This window comes from Polyodon spathula, chromosome 13 (genome assembly GCF_017654505.1).
Source record: "Polyodon spathula isolate WHYD16114869_AA chromosome 13, ASM1765450v1, whole genome shotgun sequence".
Taxonomy (NCBI): domain Eukaryota; kingdom Metazoa; phylum Chordata; class Actinopteri; order Acipenseriformes; family Polyodontidae; genus Polyodon; species Polyodon spathula.
Window position 1 is genome coordinate 3,569,785 of NC_054546.1, and position 16,906 is coordinate 3,586,690.

At 33.4% G+C, this 16,906-nt stretch overlaps 2 protein-coding genes across 2 annotated transcripts in view; one reads left to right on the forward strand and one right to left on the reverse strand.

Annotated features, from left to right (window-relative positions):
* LOC121325546 (leucine-rich repeat transmembrane neuronal protein 3-like) overlaps nucleotides 1-15,312 on the forward strand; it is a 36,908-nt gene extending 21,596 nt beyond the window's left edge. The window contains exon 3 of the mRNA XM_041268205.1: nucleotides 14,797-15,312. Coding sequence (XP_041124139.1) covers nucleotides 14,797-14,952 — 156 coding nt within the window. The 3' untranslated portion in view covers nucleotides 14,953-15,312. The remainder of the gene's footprint in view (nucleotides 1-14,796) is intronic.
* LOC121325624 (catenin alpha-3-like) overlaps nucleotides 1-16,906 on the reverse strand; it is a 185,407-nt gene that overhangs the window by 110,139 nt on the left and 58,362 nt on the right. The window lies entirely within an intron of this gene.

Genomic DNA, 16,906 nt, shown 5'->3' on the forward strand with positions numbered 1-16,906 from the left:
TTTAGTATCTGTTTCTTGTTGCAGAGACCACTTATCATTGTTGTTTACTTGTGCCAAGACAGGGCTTAAACTCATTAATAGCACTGAAATGGAGGGCAATGTTGGTGCGTTGCTTTTTTAAGTACTGTCTGGTTTAATAGATTTAACAGGGATAAGCTGTTTTGGAAGGAAAGTAATTTTGCTGTAAATATTGGTCCTAATAAAGGATTTTTTGAGGGTCATGGATCATGCATATATAATTTCTGAGTCGGTGATTGGTCAGCAATTTCTTTTGCTGTATCAAACATCTCACACACCTCAGTTGACCTGACACAATAAAAGCAGCTTAACAGTTTGAAATAGGATTTTCTGTTGTGATGTCATGTAAGGAGCTGACAGCCTCCTAAAAGCATTGCAAACTAGCAACATTAATAAGTCATTGATTTGGGACAGAACACTGAGATAATGGGAGAGGGAGACAGCCACCAATATCAATTCACCCTTGATACCTAGATTAAAGCGATTGCAGCTAAAAACATTTCATAAATCTAACTTGTTGTGCACTTCTATTCATTCTATAGGTCTTAAATGTGGAGTTTTGAAAGAAACATATCTTAAAATAAACGTGTTATTGTTATGAAGCATGATTTATGGTACTACACTTGGTTAAATATACCTCTGTTTTGCAACCATTGCTTTCAGTTAGTGTTGCACATGCTTGGTCAGTTCACCTGGACTTCTTTCCTATTATAAACCAAAGAGATGCATCCCCTATTGACTGACATGTTTTCCGCCAGAAACATGTTTTTAAGATTCATGGAATGATGTTGTTAGCTAGAGCAAAGTGGGTAAGATTCGTGGAATGATGTTGTTAGCTAGAGCAAAGTGGGTAAGATTCATGGAATGATGCTGTTAGCTAGAGCAAAGCGGGTAAGATTCATGGAATGATGCTGTTAGCTAGCTAGAGCAAAGCGGGTAAGATTCATGGAATGATGCTGTTAGCTAACTAGAGCAAAGCTGGTAAGATTCATGGAATGATGCTGTTAGCTAGAGCAAAGCGGGTAAGATTCGTGGAATGATGTTATTAGCCACAACTACTTTAAGTATCTAATAATTGGGGCTGATTAGTGGGGTGTTATAGATGCTGTAAGGTGCCAAGGTGCCAATTAATGTTTTAATCAAGGATTTTCTTGGCAACACAAACATGGAAGTTATTAGAACATAACGTGTTAAACCTCTGTCGAAATCTGAGCTCATTAAAATGTTTGCCTTTTTTTTATTATAAAAATAGATATAAATACAAATACATGAAATAGAAAGAGGAGACATTTCCACATCTTCACAATTCTGAAAATTGAACGCTTTTGTTCTCTGCTGTTTGAGGATATTATCAGTTAAATCATTAAATTACCATAAACAGGCAAGCCTTGAGATAGCTTTGCCCTTTACTCAGAGCACTTAGAGCTATGTAGTACATGTTCTACATTAACTATCACCACTAATGCCCCTCAGGCATTAGAGCACTTGAGCAAAAAGTAAAACAGTTTGCTCCGATTACAAATCCATGAAAGACAGCAGGCTTGTACAGTTTTGTAGTTACTGGTGCTGAAGGAACGCTATACCTGTCATAACTCACAACCTGAAGTTGGGTTTGATTGGCTTGACTGAGATCAGGAAAGGTTCTAAAAAGCTGGAAACTCATAATCCCCGTCAACAACTGGATAGTAAAGTCTTCATCGTTGGGTGCTATCACTTATTTAGTTTATGTATTTTATGTCCAATATACAGTACATGTATACATGTATCAGTTCAGTGCAACCTTTATGTGCAGTTACATCAATGTACAATGCGCTATGACACAGTAGTACAGTACGGCTATTTGGCAGGATCCAGCAAAAGGAGATATATATATATATATATATATATATATATATATATATATATATATATATATATATATATATATATATATATATTATATATATATAATACCAAATTTTTTTATGTTTAATAAAGAAATTGTATTTGTTGGAATCATATTGCAATTTGATATTTCTGTAAATACAGTCCATTGTTAAAGAGAGCTGGAGAGAGTTGACTGTATTACAGAACACTGAAAGCTGCACTGTGGAAGAAGACCATGGAAGGCACCAAGGAAGTATGCTTTAATTATAAACAGAACATCACTGATGCTGCAGCATTTACCCTTAAATGCCAAACAAGGTACTTCATCACACTTGTTTTGATCTGTTACTGAATACCTGTTTGAAGAGACCACAGATCCAAATGATTCAAATAGAAATAAAACACTCTATATAACAATGATTTGAGGGTATTTATGTAACAAAATACATTTTCAGTACTGAGGGGGTTAGGTAGGTTTGGAAAATGTACACAATCAGAAGTCACCTTGAAATCGATGTGCTTAGACAGGCTTGTATCTCTAGCCCTGAGACATCAGTGAATGATGTTTTAAAAAAGTAATGCATAACAAAAGATTAGTTCAATAATAGAATGTTTTAAAACAGTAATGCATAACAAAATATTAGTTCAATAATAGAATGATGTTTTAAAAAAGTAATGCATAACAAAAAATTAGTTCAATAATAGTTACTCAAACTCAATGAAATTGTATTTTTTGCAGTTCATGCCAAACACCCATTTTTCCGCTAATGTTTTTACTTTGCAAAACTATTCAGCAGTATTAGCAGGGTTATGAATGACTTTATTAATGCCATTCAACATGCCATAAAACCAGTCAGTGGAAATGTCTTTAATAGCTGCCCGAAGTAAGGCCATAAATTGAAGATTAATAAGAATAGTTTAATACAAGAACTTGACAAAGGTCATTGGATTCATTGAAGTGAGTACTTAGCAATGGGGTTCACTTTTCTTATTTTGTCACCCTTCTAAAATCAATTAAACAAGTTAGCATCAATATAAAAATTAATCCTTGCATGTAAAAATGAAAGAAAACAGGTGTGTGCTTTCCCCACACTGACTACATTGTTTAATAAAATGTGGTACTGATTCAATGCATTATGTTTAGATAACAATGAAAATAACTGTGTGGTTCCACTGCTAAGTTGCATCTATATAAAGGGTAACACTTGAAAGCCCATGGCATAGTTTTTTTTTTTTTTTTGTCCACGGACAAGGTTGTATTGAATTTGATCACATGTTCCATCACACTTGACAAGTAATGTTGTGAATGATGCTACTTGCTGATTTTGTCTCAAACGTTCACAGAGACATCAGAATTCAGATGATCTAATTAGAACTCATTCACAAGACGATGGCTGTAGTTTAGCAATGGGCAGTAATGCAGCTGAATCATTCACTACCTGCAGGTAGTAATGAGATGGGGGGATCCAGGCTGTGGTTTGTAATCAATGTGGAGAGTACCGCACTACTAACATAGATAAAGGGTTCCAGCAGTATAATTACCTTCCAGCCTTTGGGAAACACAATTGACACTGCACTGAGAAGAACAATGAGCAACAGCATGTTATTAGATAAACTGGAAACCATGCTCTCAACAACATGTATGTCAGTTTATCTTAACCGCGGATAATAAAAGCTATTGCACTACAGTGTGGGTATTCTGAAACTTGATAAACTCAGTGAGCATAAAATATTTTAACATTCCCCAACTATTTCTATAGAATGTGTTTAACTACTAAAAGTTTATTGCAAAATAAATCTAAATTAGATAACGACAAGGCAATTGTTTAGCAGTGGCATTATTACTGCATAATAGTTTGCTTAATCTTTGCTTTGTGTTTCAAATTCATAGTTTAAATATTATCAAAATACACAAAGAAAATCACACACATGCTTTGAAGTAAGTACTAATAATTAAAAAAATAAACTATTTTCCCCATAAAATGCAATTTAATTTGTAGAAATTGAACCCCCCCTTATGAACAGTCAACAAACTACTACACTTGCTAATTGAGTCACTGTATTGACATTTAGTGAACTTTATAATTAGTACATTCCTCAAGATGTCATTAAGGTAATCTATAAGAAAATTACAATATCAGCAAGTTTGTAAATGCCATCCAATTTAAGATTCAAAATTAAACAGTTAGGCACAGACACAAAACAGGAAAGATTACAAAGAATTGTTCAATTTAAAGGAGTCAAGAAATACAGTCTCCAGCATTTCTATTTGTATGCTCTAGATTTCACGTTCAAAATACTGAAATTGATTTAAAAAAAAAATACTATAGCAACACTGATTGCATTCTGAACCAACCAAGACCATATCCCTTCCCAAGGGAAGCAATTAACATCTTGCACAAAACATTCAAACCAGCATAATCATTGTCAATGCTTGGAAGAGCGGGAGTCCCCAACACCAATGAAAGAAACAGCAGAGATGCATTTCATGGAGAGAGCAGATCAAAGGCTGCAGCCCCAGGCCCATTCCTTTTATCTTTACAAAAGTATACAAATCAGATTTATTGGGGTTGAAATTGTGCGCTGTGTACGCTTGCGGTATTTGATGATAATTTTAGACAACCCCTAATATAATGGATACATTACAAAAACACTTTCTGCAACTTTTACTACAGTATTTACTGCAGTAAATGACATGTAGTATACTGGGCGCATTACAATCATTTTTACAATAGAATTCCTCCCAAAACATATCCCATGGGATGTCCTACAGGAATTTGATACCTGTTATGTGGGGCCTCAGAGCAGTGTATTGTAACATTGTATTCTATGAACATGCTGTATCTTTAACAAGCTGAACATTAATAAGATTTGAGCTTACATTTAGGCCCTGGTGCTTTTCCATATGGGAGCCCGTGGTTACCCTGAGTCTTCTCACCATAAGATGGGTTTAAAAGCTAGGCCTGCTTCAGAAGCCTTATAAGGAGATCAGAAAATCAGCATGTAATACACTATAGCATGAATACAAATATTACATCAACAAATTGGTTAATGTGACAAATAAGATAATTGGGCAATTTGCAAATAGCTATGTCAGTTGCTGTCCTAGCTTCATATTATATGGTACAAATGAAGGATATTTACAAGTTAAGTAACTATTTGTTTTTACTCTATTCTGCACAATAAAAAGTGTGTTATGTATTTATTTAGTTTTTTTTTTTTTTTTTTTTAAGTTTCGTACTACAGTCCCCTGTCCCCGAACAACAATTTTGATTTTCAGAGTTCCATTTTAGATATTTAAACATAAAAAATGCTGGATTTTAATTTTAATTCTGGAAAATACTTCTAAACACTCTACGAACCTGCAGCTTTTAAAGATTAAAAAATCTATATTTGTTTATTTATAAAACACTTTATGTGTGTCCCCACGTTTTCCACATAAAATCTCATAACCGACATCCAAAGGCTTTTTTTTTTTTATCAGAAATCATATCCTATCAATAAAGTTTTTTAAATGAGGTGAAAGGTCAAGGCTTCATGTCAGTGAACACCACAGACACAGGTAAAGACTGCTTCATCTTTTTTGAAAAATATTCATATTAAACTTCGAAGTGCCACTTGGCACACTGTTGTACTGCATAACCAACACCCAAGGAAAAAACTGAAACCGAAATATTAATGAAATATGGACATGTTTAAAAAATAAATACTTTGCTCTCATTGCTAATTTAGTTTGTACAACAACAAAAATGGCTGCCTTGTTTGCTAAAATGGACAAGAAAGTGGAATTTCTCATAAACGACACCTTGACATTCATCTCACAGCCAACACTCTAGTTGGTTAAGAGAAGCTAGTGTCAGTTATGACTTTATTGTTTCAATCATTTCATTTGTTTCAATCCTTAGATCAATTATTTGTTGTTCAGTGTTTTTGTTTGTATTAAATTTAGTTATACAATGTCATCATTTGTAATATAGAATGGTAGAGGTTAGTGGTAATTCAAAGGCCAGCATGTTGCTATTAGGTAGATTTACAGTCTATTATTATCATTTTACAGGCCATGAAAAAATGATAATGAGAAACATATTACAGTGATGAAGTAGAAAAGCAGTTGATTAAAATATTAGTTGAACTCTATTGGCTCTATTCCAATCAAAGCACAAATGCGAGTGCCAGCGTGAACAGAGCTTGCCCCTCATTGTGAGGCGCATGAATGGAGCGGACTTGTAAACACCGACTGCACTGAAATGGTATTCTGCAGACACGTTCTGTTACGTCAGAGAGCGCCTACCCCAGCGCCACATGTCGGCATACATTCTGGGGCGTGGCATCATTAACATATTAGCCAAAGTGATTCTGATGACAGCGCAGTGAGGTCCCGAAAAGACAATAGAGCTCTGCGTTAAGATTTGCAGAAAACAGGTTTATTTAACACAATCGAGAACTTTGATATTGCAAGCAACTCACAGATAGAATGAGGAAGTCAAAGAAGCAAAATTGCAATAAATAAATAAATACAAAACCTAAGAACCTGAATAATATTCGTTGTAAATTACCAATGAATAAAAAAAGGTGACAATATTTTGCCAGATCTGGGGACACAGCAAAGTAGCCAAGACTGAACATTAAATAGCAGAGTGTAGAGTAAGCAGTAATAAGGGTTAAAAAAAACAAGCAAACATTGAAAAAAATAAAATAAAATCCCCCAAACAAAAGAAAATGGCTTCCATGGCTTCAATGGCTGAAGTTGGCTTCCTATATTTGCCCAGCTTCTTATTTGCATGCTTATTATTCAGTCTGCATATGTATTTATTTATGTTGGATAACACTGTGTAATTTCAAAATATCACTGTCCTGGTCACAAAAGCAAAGTTTGTGGGGAATAATAGCCATTTTCAATACTTTTGAGGCATAAGCAATTAGGAAATAACACTTACTACCCAGGAACAAAAATTGTGTTACATAGTGTAATTAGTCTTGAATATAAGGGTTACAATTGCATTGGGCAGCTTATTTCTCTGCAGAAACCCAATGAGGGGTTCCCCCTCTGCAAGCTCCAGTTGTATTTTACATAGACATCAAGCACTCAAGAACACTTCTTAATGTCCATAACACACAAAACAGGATAATAAACCTAAATATTATAGTCTACTATTACAATAAAGGTGTCTACTTACTCTCTCGACATTCTCTTATAATCTTCATGCAGTTGTATTTTCTTTTCATGCAATGCAGCAGCCTACTATCTACATGTGTTTGCACTCATGTCATCAGAACAGAGCCCTATGTCTGTGTATGTAAATGGATTATGTAAGAGTCTTATTTGTTTCTCTGCATTATATGAACAACTAATTTATTATAATTTGGTAAAATAAGCTTTATTTAGATTGACTTGATTATTTTATTTGCAAGGCATATCTTTATTTTTTTAAATTTTTTTTATTATCATAACCAACACCAAGATGTCATAACCGACATCAATCATTCATAACCGACATTAATATGAAAAAGACAATTTATGCAATAGTTATGTTCTACACTCACAGTGCTTAATATTTATGTAAGTATTGTTTATAAAACATAATTGGTGGTTTCATAAAAAAAAGCAATGATTTATTAAAATTCATAAGGGGTGTTGGTTATGATATAAAACCTGAAATAAAATAAAAAATAAAGTTTGTATTTAAATTTATTTTGTACATTATAGAGACTAAAGAAATGCATTTTACAAAAATACCAGTTTTATAATACTTTTTTGCAGCAGAATCAGATTTAATAGGTTTTTTTTATATTAACTGTGGGTTATGAGAGTCTAAGGAGTTTATTTGTAAAAATTATCCAATACTTGGATGCAAAACTTCGAAGTCTGCTAAACTGGGAAATGTTTCTAAAAATAAAAAATAAAAAACTTTTTTTAGATTTTGTTTTTTAGGCTAATTGACATAATTATTTGCAAATTACCCAATTAGAAGAGTCCATTTGGGAAATTTGGCAGCTAACACATATCCCTTCTCATTGCAAAGGGGGATAATAATGATCTGCTATGTCAGAATAGAGGTACAGCAGACTGCATTTTTACAGTACATAAAACCAAATGAAATACCTCTGGTGAAGGCCTGGCAGAAAAAACACAATTAATCTTTTAAAGTAGATGAAATTGGGTTGATGGAGGAAGGCTGTCACTACAAAGCTGGAGAACATTACATATGAGGACAGCATATTGATATATTAATTCTCATAAAAGCTTCTGCTTTCAGGCAAGTTACATACCCATTGCAGAAATGAGTGATGCAGTTTAAACTGCGTTGGCTGTATGTATAAAACTACCTCTCTGTGTGGTCCCTTTCATTTAGGTTGCTGTGACGTGTTAACAAGCTTTACGGATTCATAGCGTCTGCTCAGTCAATTAAAATGATACTTTTCATTTGATATTCATGAATCATACATCTAATTTGTATACTCCGTTTCAATTGCTCCTGCTGGACGTATAAACTTTCATCTGTTCATATCTTCTTCGAAAGTATCGTTTACACTTGCTGCATGCTGGTGTGACACCAGGGATGTTTCCTGGATAATTACTATTAACTATGTTACTTCCAGGTCAGTGTTTATTATTAGTACAGTATTTATGACCTTTCTTTTACATTCTAGTGCTTTGGAGATGATCTGTTGTATGCTTTATTAATTTGCACATGTGCACATACAGGTCTACATGTGTTTCAGGGTTACACTGTATTACTGTATGTGTCAGCTACGGTGCTTTGGCAGCAGAAATTGCTATACTTAATGCTTTAGTGGACAAGATTCCTGTCAATAGACATAGACAGCCAAAAGTATTTTAACCCCAAAATATGTTTGGAGAGTTGGAGAGCTTTTAAAATGCATTTTGGGTGTTTCGTCAGATCTGGAGTTCTGCTGCAATATTGCCCTGAAAATGTGTGCAAAATATTTGCAGCTTGCTGTGTTTTGCACAATATAGCAATACAAAGGAGGATTATATCTACGGCTGAGGATGACTTTCAAGCCCCCATTGACAAAGTAGCACCCAATCCTTTACATCCTGACATTCCATCATGTACCTCAATTTGACCTGACGTAATATATATATATATGGTAATAAAGCAAGCAGAAGTATATAATGAACCTTCACATTACTGTTTAGTATTCCTTTGCCTCTTCTTACTGCAGCTGCTACTGAAACAAGGCAGGTTTATACACATCGCAGGGAAGTTAAAAAATGAAATAGCAGCACTTCAATGTCCTCCTCAAACCCCACGATGCAAACAACCTTTATACACACAGTACTACATCTATATAAAGAATATATAGTGTCAGAGTCACTTCCAGTTCTCACTTATTCCTGGTTAACAGTGTGTGTTGCAGAGGAATGGCAGATCCCAACACTGCCAACTTGTTGTCCAGTGTGTTTATGGTAACACTGATACCCACAGACAAGTAATGGCAGCGTTCTCTATAATGCAATGTACCATATTCTCCATATCCTTCCCCATGGTCTGCTGTTGCTACCAGTACAAGTTGCTTTACTCAAGAAGAAATTTTTAGCATCAGTTTGCTCATTTGTAGTTATCTGTACTTATTTGTTGTCTGCATTGTGTGTTTAGGATTCCAATTGTTGGCTTTTTGAAGCTGCTAGAGACTGGCCTTATGTTAATAAACATACAGGAAAGACTGTACTGTGTACATACATCATTAAAAATGAAAGAGAAAACAGCAAGGGGTTATCTGACATCTATCCACACTGCAAGAGAAAGCGCCAGTGCTTTGCCATCAACGGGTATTACAGCTTTCTTTTCCTCGATAGTTTTATTTGTCACTAAAGCTGTTTACATTTGCATTACACTCATCTGAGCAAGTAAGTCAACTCAACACAGCAGAATATAGCTGTGAAATATGACATTCTTTATACTTAGTAAATAGGTAAGCATATGGAATACTCATTATTATTATTATTATTATTATTATTATTATTATCAAAGGGGTGGTGGTGGAGACTGAGATCACCTGTGATACTGAAATACATAAGAAAAATTACAAATGAGAGGAGGCCATTTTTGGCCCATCAATGCTGGTCACGTTCCACATGGCTGATTACCTTTTTTTCTGAATTTTTACATAGTTTCCGACAGTCATAGATGTCCCTTGACTGGCTGTATGCTATACACTCAAAAGCAATATAATCCTTTAGTCTGCCGGCCTATCTTCCTGGTGCATGGTGTTTTTGGAGTTTTATAGCTGTTTATTTACATCACTTTTCTTTTGAAATGGTTGTAATCCTAATTGGCTACTGCCTATTGCTGTTGTACATTTTATCAATAATAAAGTCAGTATCTTAGCAGATGGCAGTGTTTAATAATCTTTTTTTCTGCACACGGTTTAGCTTGAGCCCTTTAGTCCTTAGGCCCCTTCTCGGAAGGAGCCTATGTAGTATGTAGTTTCATGGTGTCATGGTGTCGGTTTTTTTATGATATAATATAAATATATATAAGATATATATATATATAATATATATATTGATATATATATAATATATATATATATATTATATATATAAGGTCCAAAACAGGGGAAGTTGGTTCTTTTGAGATAGATATCTATCTATCTATCTATCATGTCATACCGTTATAATATAATATATATATATATATATATATATATATATATATATATATATATATATATATATATATACTTCAGAATAAAACCATGTGAGAAATTGGGAAATTATGAATAAGGTGACATTGTAAGAAAACAGATTTAAGAAGCTATGTTAATAATGCAAACATAGTTATATCTGTGAATTTGAGAAAATTCAAGGTAATAACTTTAAAGATACTGCAAGGTTTGATCAAAACAACAAACATAATTTTCTTGTGACCTTTCGTGGTGCTCAGGATCCCAGAATGCTTACTATCCAGACCACCTTCCTACTAAGATAGGCACAGTACAATCTTCCTGCTATGAGTACATTTTGACCAAAATGTTTAATTTTCCAGTACAAGCTGACTTACATTACGTCTCCACGACATCTATTCACAATCTCTCATTTCACATTGTATTTTATGCATGCATTCTTTTTTGGAGGAAAAAATAAATGAATTGTCTGTATTTTTTCTCTGCCACTCAACCCAACCCACACTGTGCTGTCACCAAATCTTTTGGCTTGAGAACCACTGACCGTAAACACATCTGCAAAACCGTTGCATGTGGAAATACTACAGCATCAAAGTGAAAAGATATAAAAGTGCTAGTGTGTTAAAAGATGTTCTGAAAACATATTCATAATCAGAAATGATGAATGTGGGTGTATTTCAATTGGCTTCAACATAAGGTTTTTTTTTTTTTTTTGTAGCACAGTAACATTAGTGAGATAATAAATAGCTTTTCTATAGTATTTACATCCTGAATTTGCCAACACAGGCTTCATTTTGTCTAAGACTGCTGATGGCAGTCTGGGATTGAAAAACATTCCCTGTTAATTAAGAATGCATATTACAGACTGCACTTATCTGGAATAAATTTAATAAAAGTACATGTCAGTCAAATGGCACATTTGAGACACCTGTTTAAATAGTTGCTTCAGAGATCAATGTGTAAGCAGAGTAAAGGCATGCCGAGTAGCTCCTATTGTACTCTATATAGCTGGTTTATGGTTAAAAATCAACAAACTATTATGAGCCAAGAAATTTGTATAATATCTATAGTATTGTCTACAGTAGGAAACACATTATTTTATATAATATTAAATATATTATGCATAAATATGTTTGCAACTTTGTTTTGTTTTTGTATGTATGTACATTTTATAAATGATATTATGGGGATGTTCATTAATGGTATGTTTCCATTGGTGAACAGGTTAATGTTGTTTATCAACCAACATTCGGACATTTGAAAAGTAGCATAAGACGACCATTTAAGATTTCATTTTCATTATTTTTCATTATTTTGTTCGATAGCAAAATGAATATACTGGATACAAAACATGCATTTCAGAAACAGCTACAAAATAAAAAATGCAGTACTCAAACTAAATATTTGATGAAATATCAAACACACTGCAGACTTGCTTCATTTTGCAGACTCCAGTTACTGAATCCTTTTTTTTCTGATGCAACAATGCAAATGAAAGAGCTTTTGGAATTACGCCAACACAAAAAAAGGGGAAAATACCAGGTATCGAATAAAATGAATCACTGAGCGAGTCAATTTATTGATGACTCATGCTCTTCAGGCCACTTAGGTATGAGCCAGTTAATAAAGGCTTGAAACTCTGCCAAAGCTTGCATCAATAAACCTAATTAGTTAAGCTTTATACAGATTCTCCTTCGAGATTGGTTCTATAGCACAGAGGCCAAATCAGTATGGTCGAACATATCCATTGTCAGTTTTTTCACATCGGAAGACAAAGGCTCATTTTAAAATTTGGTTTGTGCTAATAAAGATGTTGTTTTTCATCCAGTGCCACCCAGCCCAGGATTTGTAAGAGTTACAGCAAAGGCCTGCCATGCCATTTCTTTTTGTGTTTGCACAAAAATTATACTAACCTCCAAAGCAAATATTAATCTTTTAACAATTTTTATAACTGAAACAGACACTTGTAAAAAAAAAAAAAAAAAAGTAAATAACTTATCATAACACCTCTTTGGAAATATGTTAGCAGTAAAATTGTACCATATGCCATTTTATTTATATTTTTGTAGAGCAAATCCATAACAATTGTTTAAAATACCAAAAAGCCTATATTTTTGCTGAATTTATTTGCAATTACATAACCAATTGGTCATTAACTAATGATAACTTTGTTATAAAATTGTATATTTATATTTAAGACACATCTAGAATGTTTACTGCTGGTTTCATAATCATTTAATAAATGTCACCCACAAGTCCTTTAAAAACTATATTAGACTGCCATTCATATGTACACGTATTTCATAAGCATATTAAATATGGATTATAGGTTACAAAAAAATGCTTAAAAACAATGTGCAATTAGTTTTGAGAAAAGTGTTAATTTAACAAATAATTGATCAGTGCTAATGGGAAGTAGAGCCCTCTAAGGTTACATAAAGCTAAGATTCAAGAATTCATTTTGTTTTTTACATTTACTGTGATTCTAATTAAATATCATTGTCACTGCATAACAAGTGAGCGCTGTATTGCTTGTTTCCAAAAATATAAGTGTGCTTTGATCAAAGGACTACTTGTTTATCTTGACAATAATCCTTGGTACTTCCTGGAAAACTATATGAATATTATAGGTCAGGTTTTCTCATTGGTGGGAAGATGTCTATCTACTAATTTATATATTTTTGTTTAATCTAACATCTAAAATGTGCTTTGGTCATATACAGTATGTGCCAAGAATACAAAGACCAGCCCTTGGATTCAATGTTTTTTATGGTGTTATTAAAGAAAAAAAAAGCAAAGGAAAAAAACTGTAACATTAAATAATTGCACACTGTTATCATTTTTTCTATTTGTTTTTATATGTACAGCAGTTCCATAATAAAAAAGTAATACCTGAGTTAATTAGAACTGTAGAACTATCCTCGCAAGTAATCGATTCCTCTTTTGTTTCCTTTTTAGTTACCTGACTATTTTCTACAGTGTTATATGCAGCAGATCACCAGATCAAACAGACGTTTGAATTTCTAGCTTTGAGGGCAAACATATTTGCTTTAATATTAGAGAGCTCCTTCTATTGAAAATTAATTTGAAAACACTCAGCTCAGCAGAAAAGCAAATGTGTTAAAGTCCAGCCAATTAATTACTTTAAAATGTGCCTTCTGGGAAACATTGACGTGCAGAACTTATATGGCAAAAAAGAATCCTATTAGGTAAAATGCATTAGCAGGCTGCATGAGTCTCATCTATTTAAGTTGTGTGCCAATCATTTTCCTTTAGAAGTGCAGATGTTTTAAGTAGCCACAGGAGGAATGATTCATTGTAACTATAAAAATAAGGCAAATTTAGAAGACATTTAAATGGTAATATTAGCCTGAAATTCTATTGTTTTTCTTTTCTTTATAGGGCATATCTATCTGCTTCAAGATGCACACCTTAAGACAGTTTTGTGTTTCAGCTTTGTAATTTTAAAATGCATGCTCCCGGAGCAGCCACATAATTGCAATTCCAGACTCATGTGGAGAAATTATTGGCATGGCACCTATCAATTTATTTTGTATCGGTTTCTGGTTATTAAAAGAGAATATTGCTCAGATCCTTCTTTATTAGTTAAGAGTTGCCATTTGGTGATAGAACCTGGTTGTGCATGGCTCCTATTCCCATTAACCAGAATGGCAATAATTAGTAATAAATAAATAGTTTATATGGATATACAATTCCTGGGTCCATGGTGTTAGACATCAGCTGCAAATCTGAGCTATTCTTTATTTTAATTAGGGGGAAATAAGGTCATCTGATGATTTCAGCCAGTATAATGTCAACAAGATTACAATTTTAACTGGAGGAATGTGTAATTATCTAGACGCAGTTAGAAATCTTACTAATTGCATTGTCTGATCTAAGGTCATGTTCTGAAACTTTCACCACCGGTGCACTGCACTTTCACCACTGTGCACTGCACTTTCACCACCGGTGCACTGCACTTTCACCACCGGTGCACTGCACTTTCACCACCGGTGCACTGCACTCAAGCTCTGCACTCCCTCTGACACTGATGAAACAATCCCACAAGCCCAGCCCTGGTGTGAGACACAAGCTTGCTTCAGTGTAAAAAGGGTTTCCACCACCAGCTTGAAATAAGTGGTGTCATGAAGAATAATTAATCAACTGAACCATCCACCTTTATGGATAAATTAAAACTCAAATAAAGACCTTTTGTAGCTTATGTTTTTTTTCTTTCTTTTTCTTTCTTTTTCTTTCTAGATACCATTGTCGATGAATGTCTCATCCTTTCTCACCTTCGACCAGCCAACAATAAGCTACTGTGGCATACACCAAGAGACTATGGACAAACACAGAGAACGAGACTTAGAACTGAGCACAATAACGACTATAACACGCCCTAGTGAGCATATGTAGTAGACAGCTCTGGTCTTACTCATGGCAGTCAAACCACTGCTCGATTCATGGACAGAATGACAGGGAATTCAACATCAGCTTGAAATGAAAGGACATGCAAACTGCACAGTGTTCTGAAATGTGATGAATGCTCTACGGATCACAAGACAAATGCCATGCAAGAGCCTGCACTTCAAAGTAACCTGGATTCTTCACAAGTGGATGTTTTTCTTACCGTACAGAAGTCCAGCTGTGCAGTCTGTGCAGAATAAATCCTTTTTCAAAAATCCCATTAACCTACCTGTATGTAAAATTCTGTAAAATATTATTGTACTTTTCATAATGGATAAAGTTTAAAAAAAAAAAATACAGTCAGTTAAGTTGATCACCTATTATTTTAATTTGCATATTTGATTGTGTTTTTTCACATTTTAATCTGTAATATTTGTGTTTCTTATAAAGCATATGTTTTGATTTTAAATTGAAGTTACTATTTTGCATTTCTTGTGTTCAATTACTACCAGGGTTTTGTGCTGTACTGAAAATGCTTGATTTTTTTTATTTATTTTAGTACTTATAATACAACATCAAAAAATATTTTCTAAATGTATTCATGTTGAAGTACATTAAACCAAAATGATTTGTAAGTTGTTGCCTTGGCTACAGAATGCGGTGCAGTTACATAAAACAGTATTCCCTCTGAAATTAATATGTTTTTTTTTTTTTGTTTAAATAATCATTTGATTTATTTTTCTATGGTGGTTTAACATGCCACAGCTGAACAGCCATAGTGGTATTTCCATAGATAAGAACCATGATATTACACTGTCTTGTCCAGTGTTCTCTGTAACTACATTTTAACATAATATCTGAATGGTTCTCTAGTATATCTAAGACATGTCTGGTTAAAAGGTTAATTATTCTTTGAGTAAATACCTAAGGGTAAATGAGTTACAGAACTTGCTGCAAGAACTAGTCCTGTATGTAGAGGCATTCCAAACACTTACTTTGGTGTTTCAGTTGCATGAAAATGTCAGTTGTTTTTAACACTCAGTGGCACTCGTTAAAGCTATTTTCTCTCATAAGCAATGGAATGATGTTTTTGTAAATTCAGCCACAGCAAGGCATATTCTCTGGTTGTGTTCTGTGATCTAGTATTTTTGTATTGTTAGATTTGATATACGACCTATTCCTGGTGCAAGCTCTCTTTGACAAAAATAACACATTAAGGTAAGTATTCTGAAAACAACAGATTTTCCTAAACTAATAAAAAAAAAAAAAAAACACAAACACAAAAACAATGTAATTAACACATGGCTTTGTGACATTTCTATTTATTTATTTATTTATTATTATTTTATAAAACTCTTCAAAAATTTTAACATTTTAAGGAGTAATGAGAGAAAGGTTATCCCCCACAATGAATGTCACAATTAGTGTCAAATCAAAGCAGTGATGTTCACTAGATGTGATTAATGTACTTATTGAAAAACTACCAAAAACCCCTTTGATTTCTTAAATATACCAGTACTGTTTCAAAACTAAAATCACTATAGATTATAGTTTTAAAATTAACATTGCCCTCAAAAGTGTTCCTGACTAAAACTATGATGATACACAAGAAACTGATGCAAAATTAAGAATTATTTTTAATTGGCCTGTAATGTAATTTCAACAATATCTGTCTGAAGAATAATGACTTATTACATTTATCCAAAATTCAATATAACTTAACTGTATAGGTACTATTATTAGTTGTAGCAGTCATAGTGGGCAGTCATACAAGTCACATTGTTATTATTATTATTATTATTATTATTATTATTATTATTATTATTATTATTATTATTATTATTATTATACAGTAATAAATCACTCCCCCAACAGCAGTGTAAGGTGAGTATCCAGGAATGTCTCATACATATGTATATGACAATTATTAAAATACAGGGTGATTAGAAAGTAAGTTTACCAC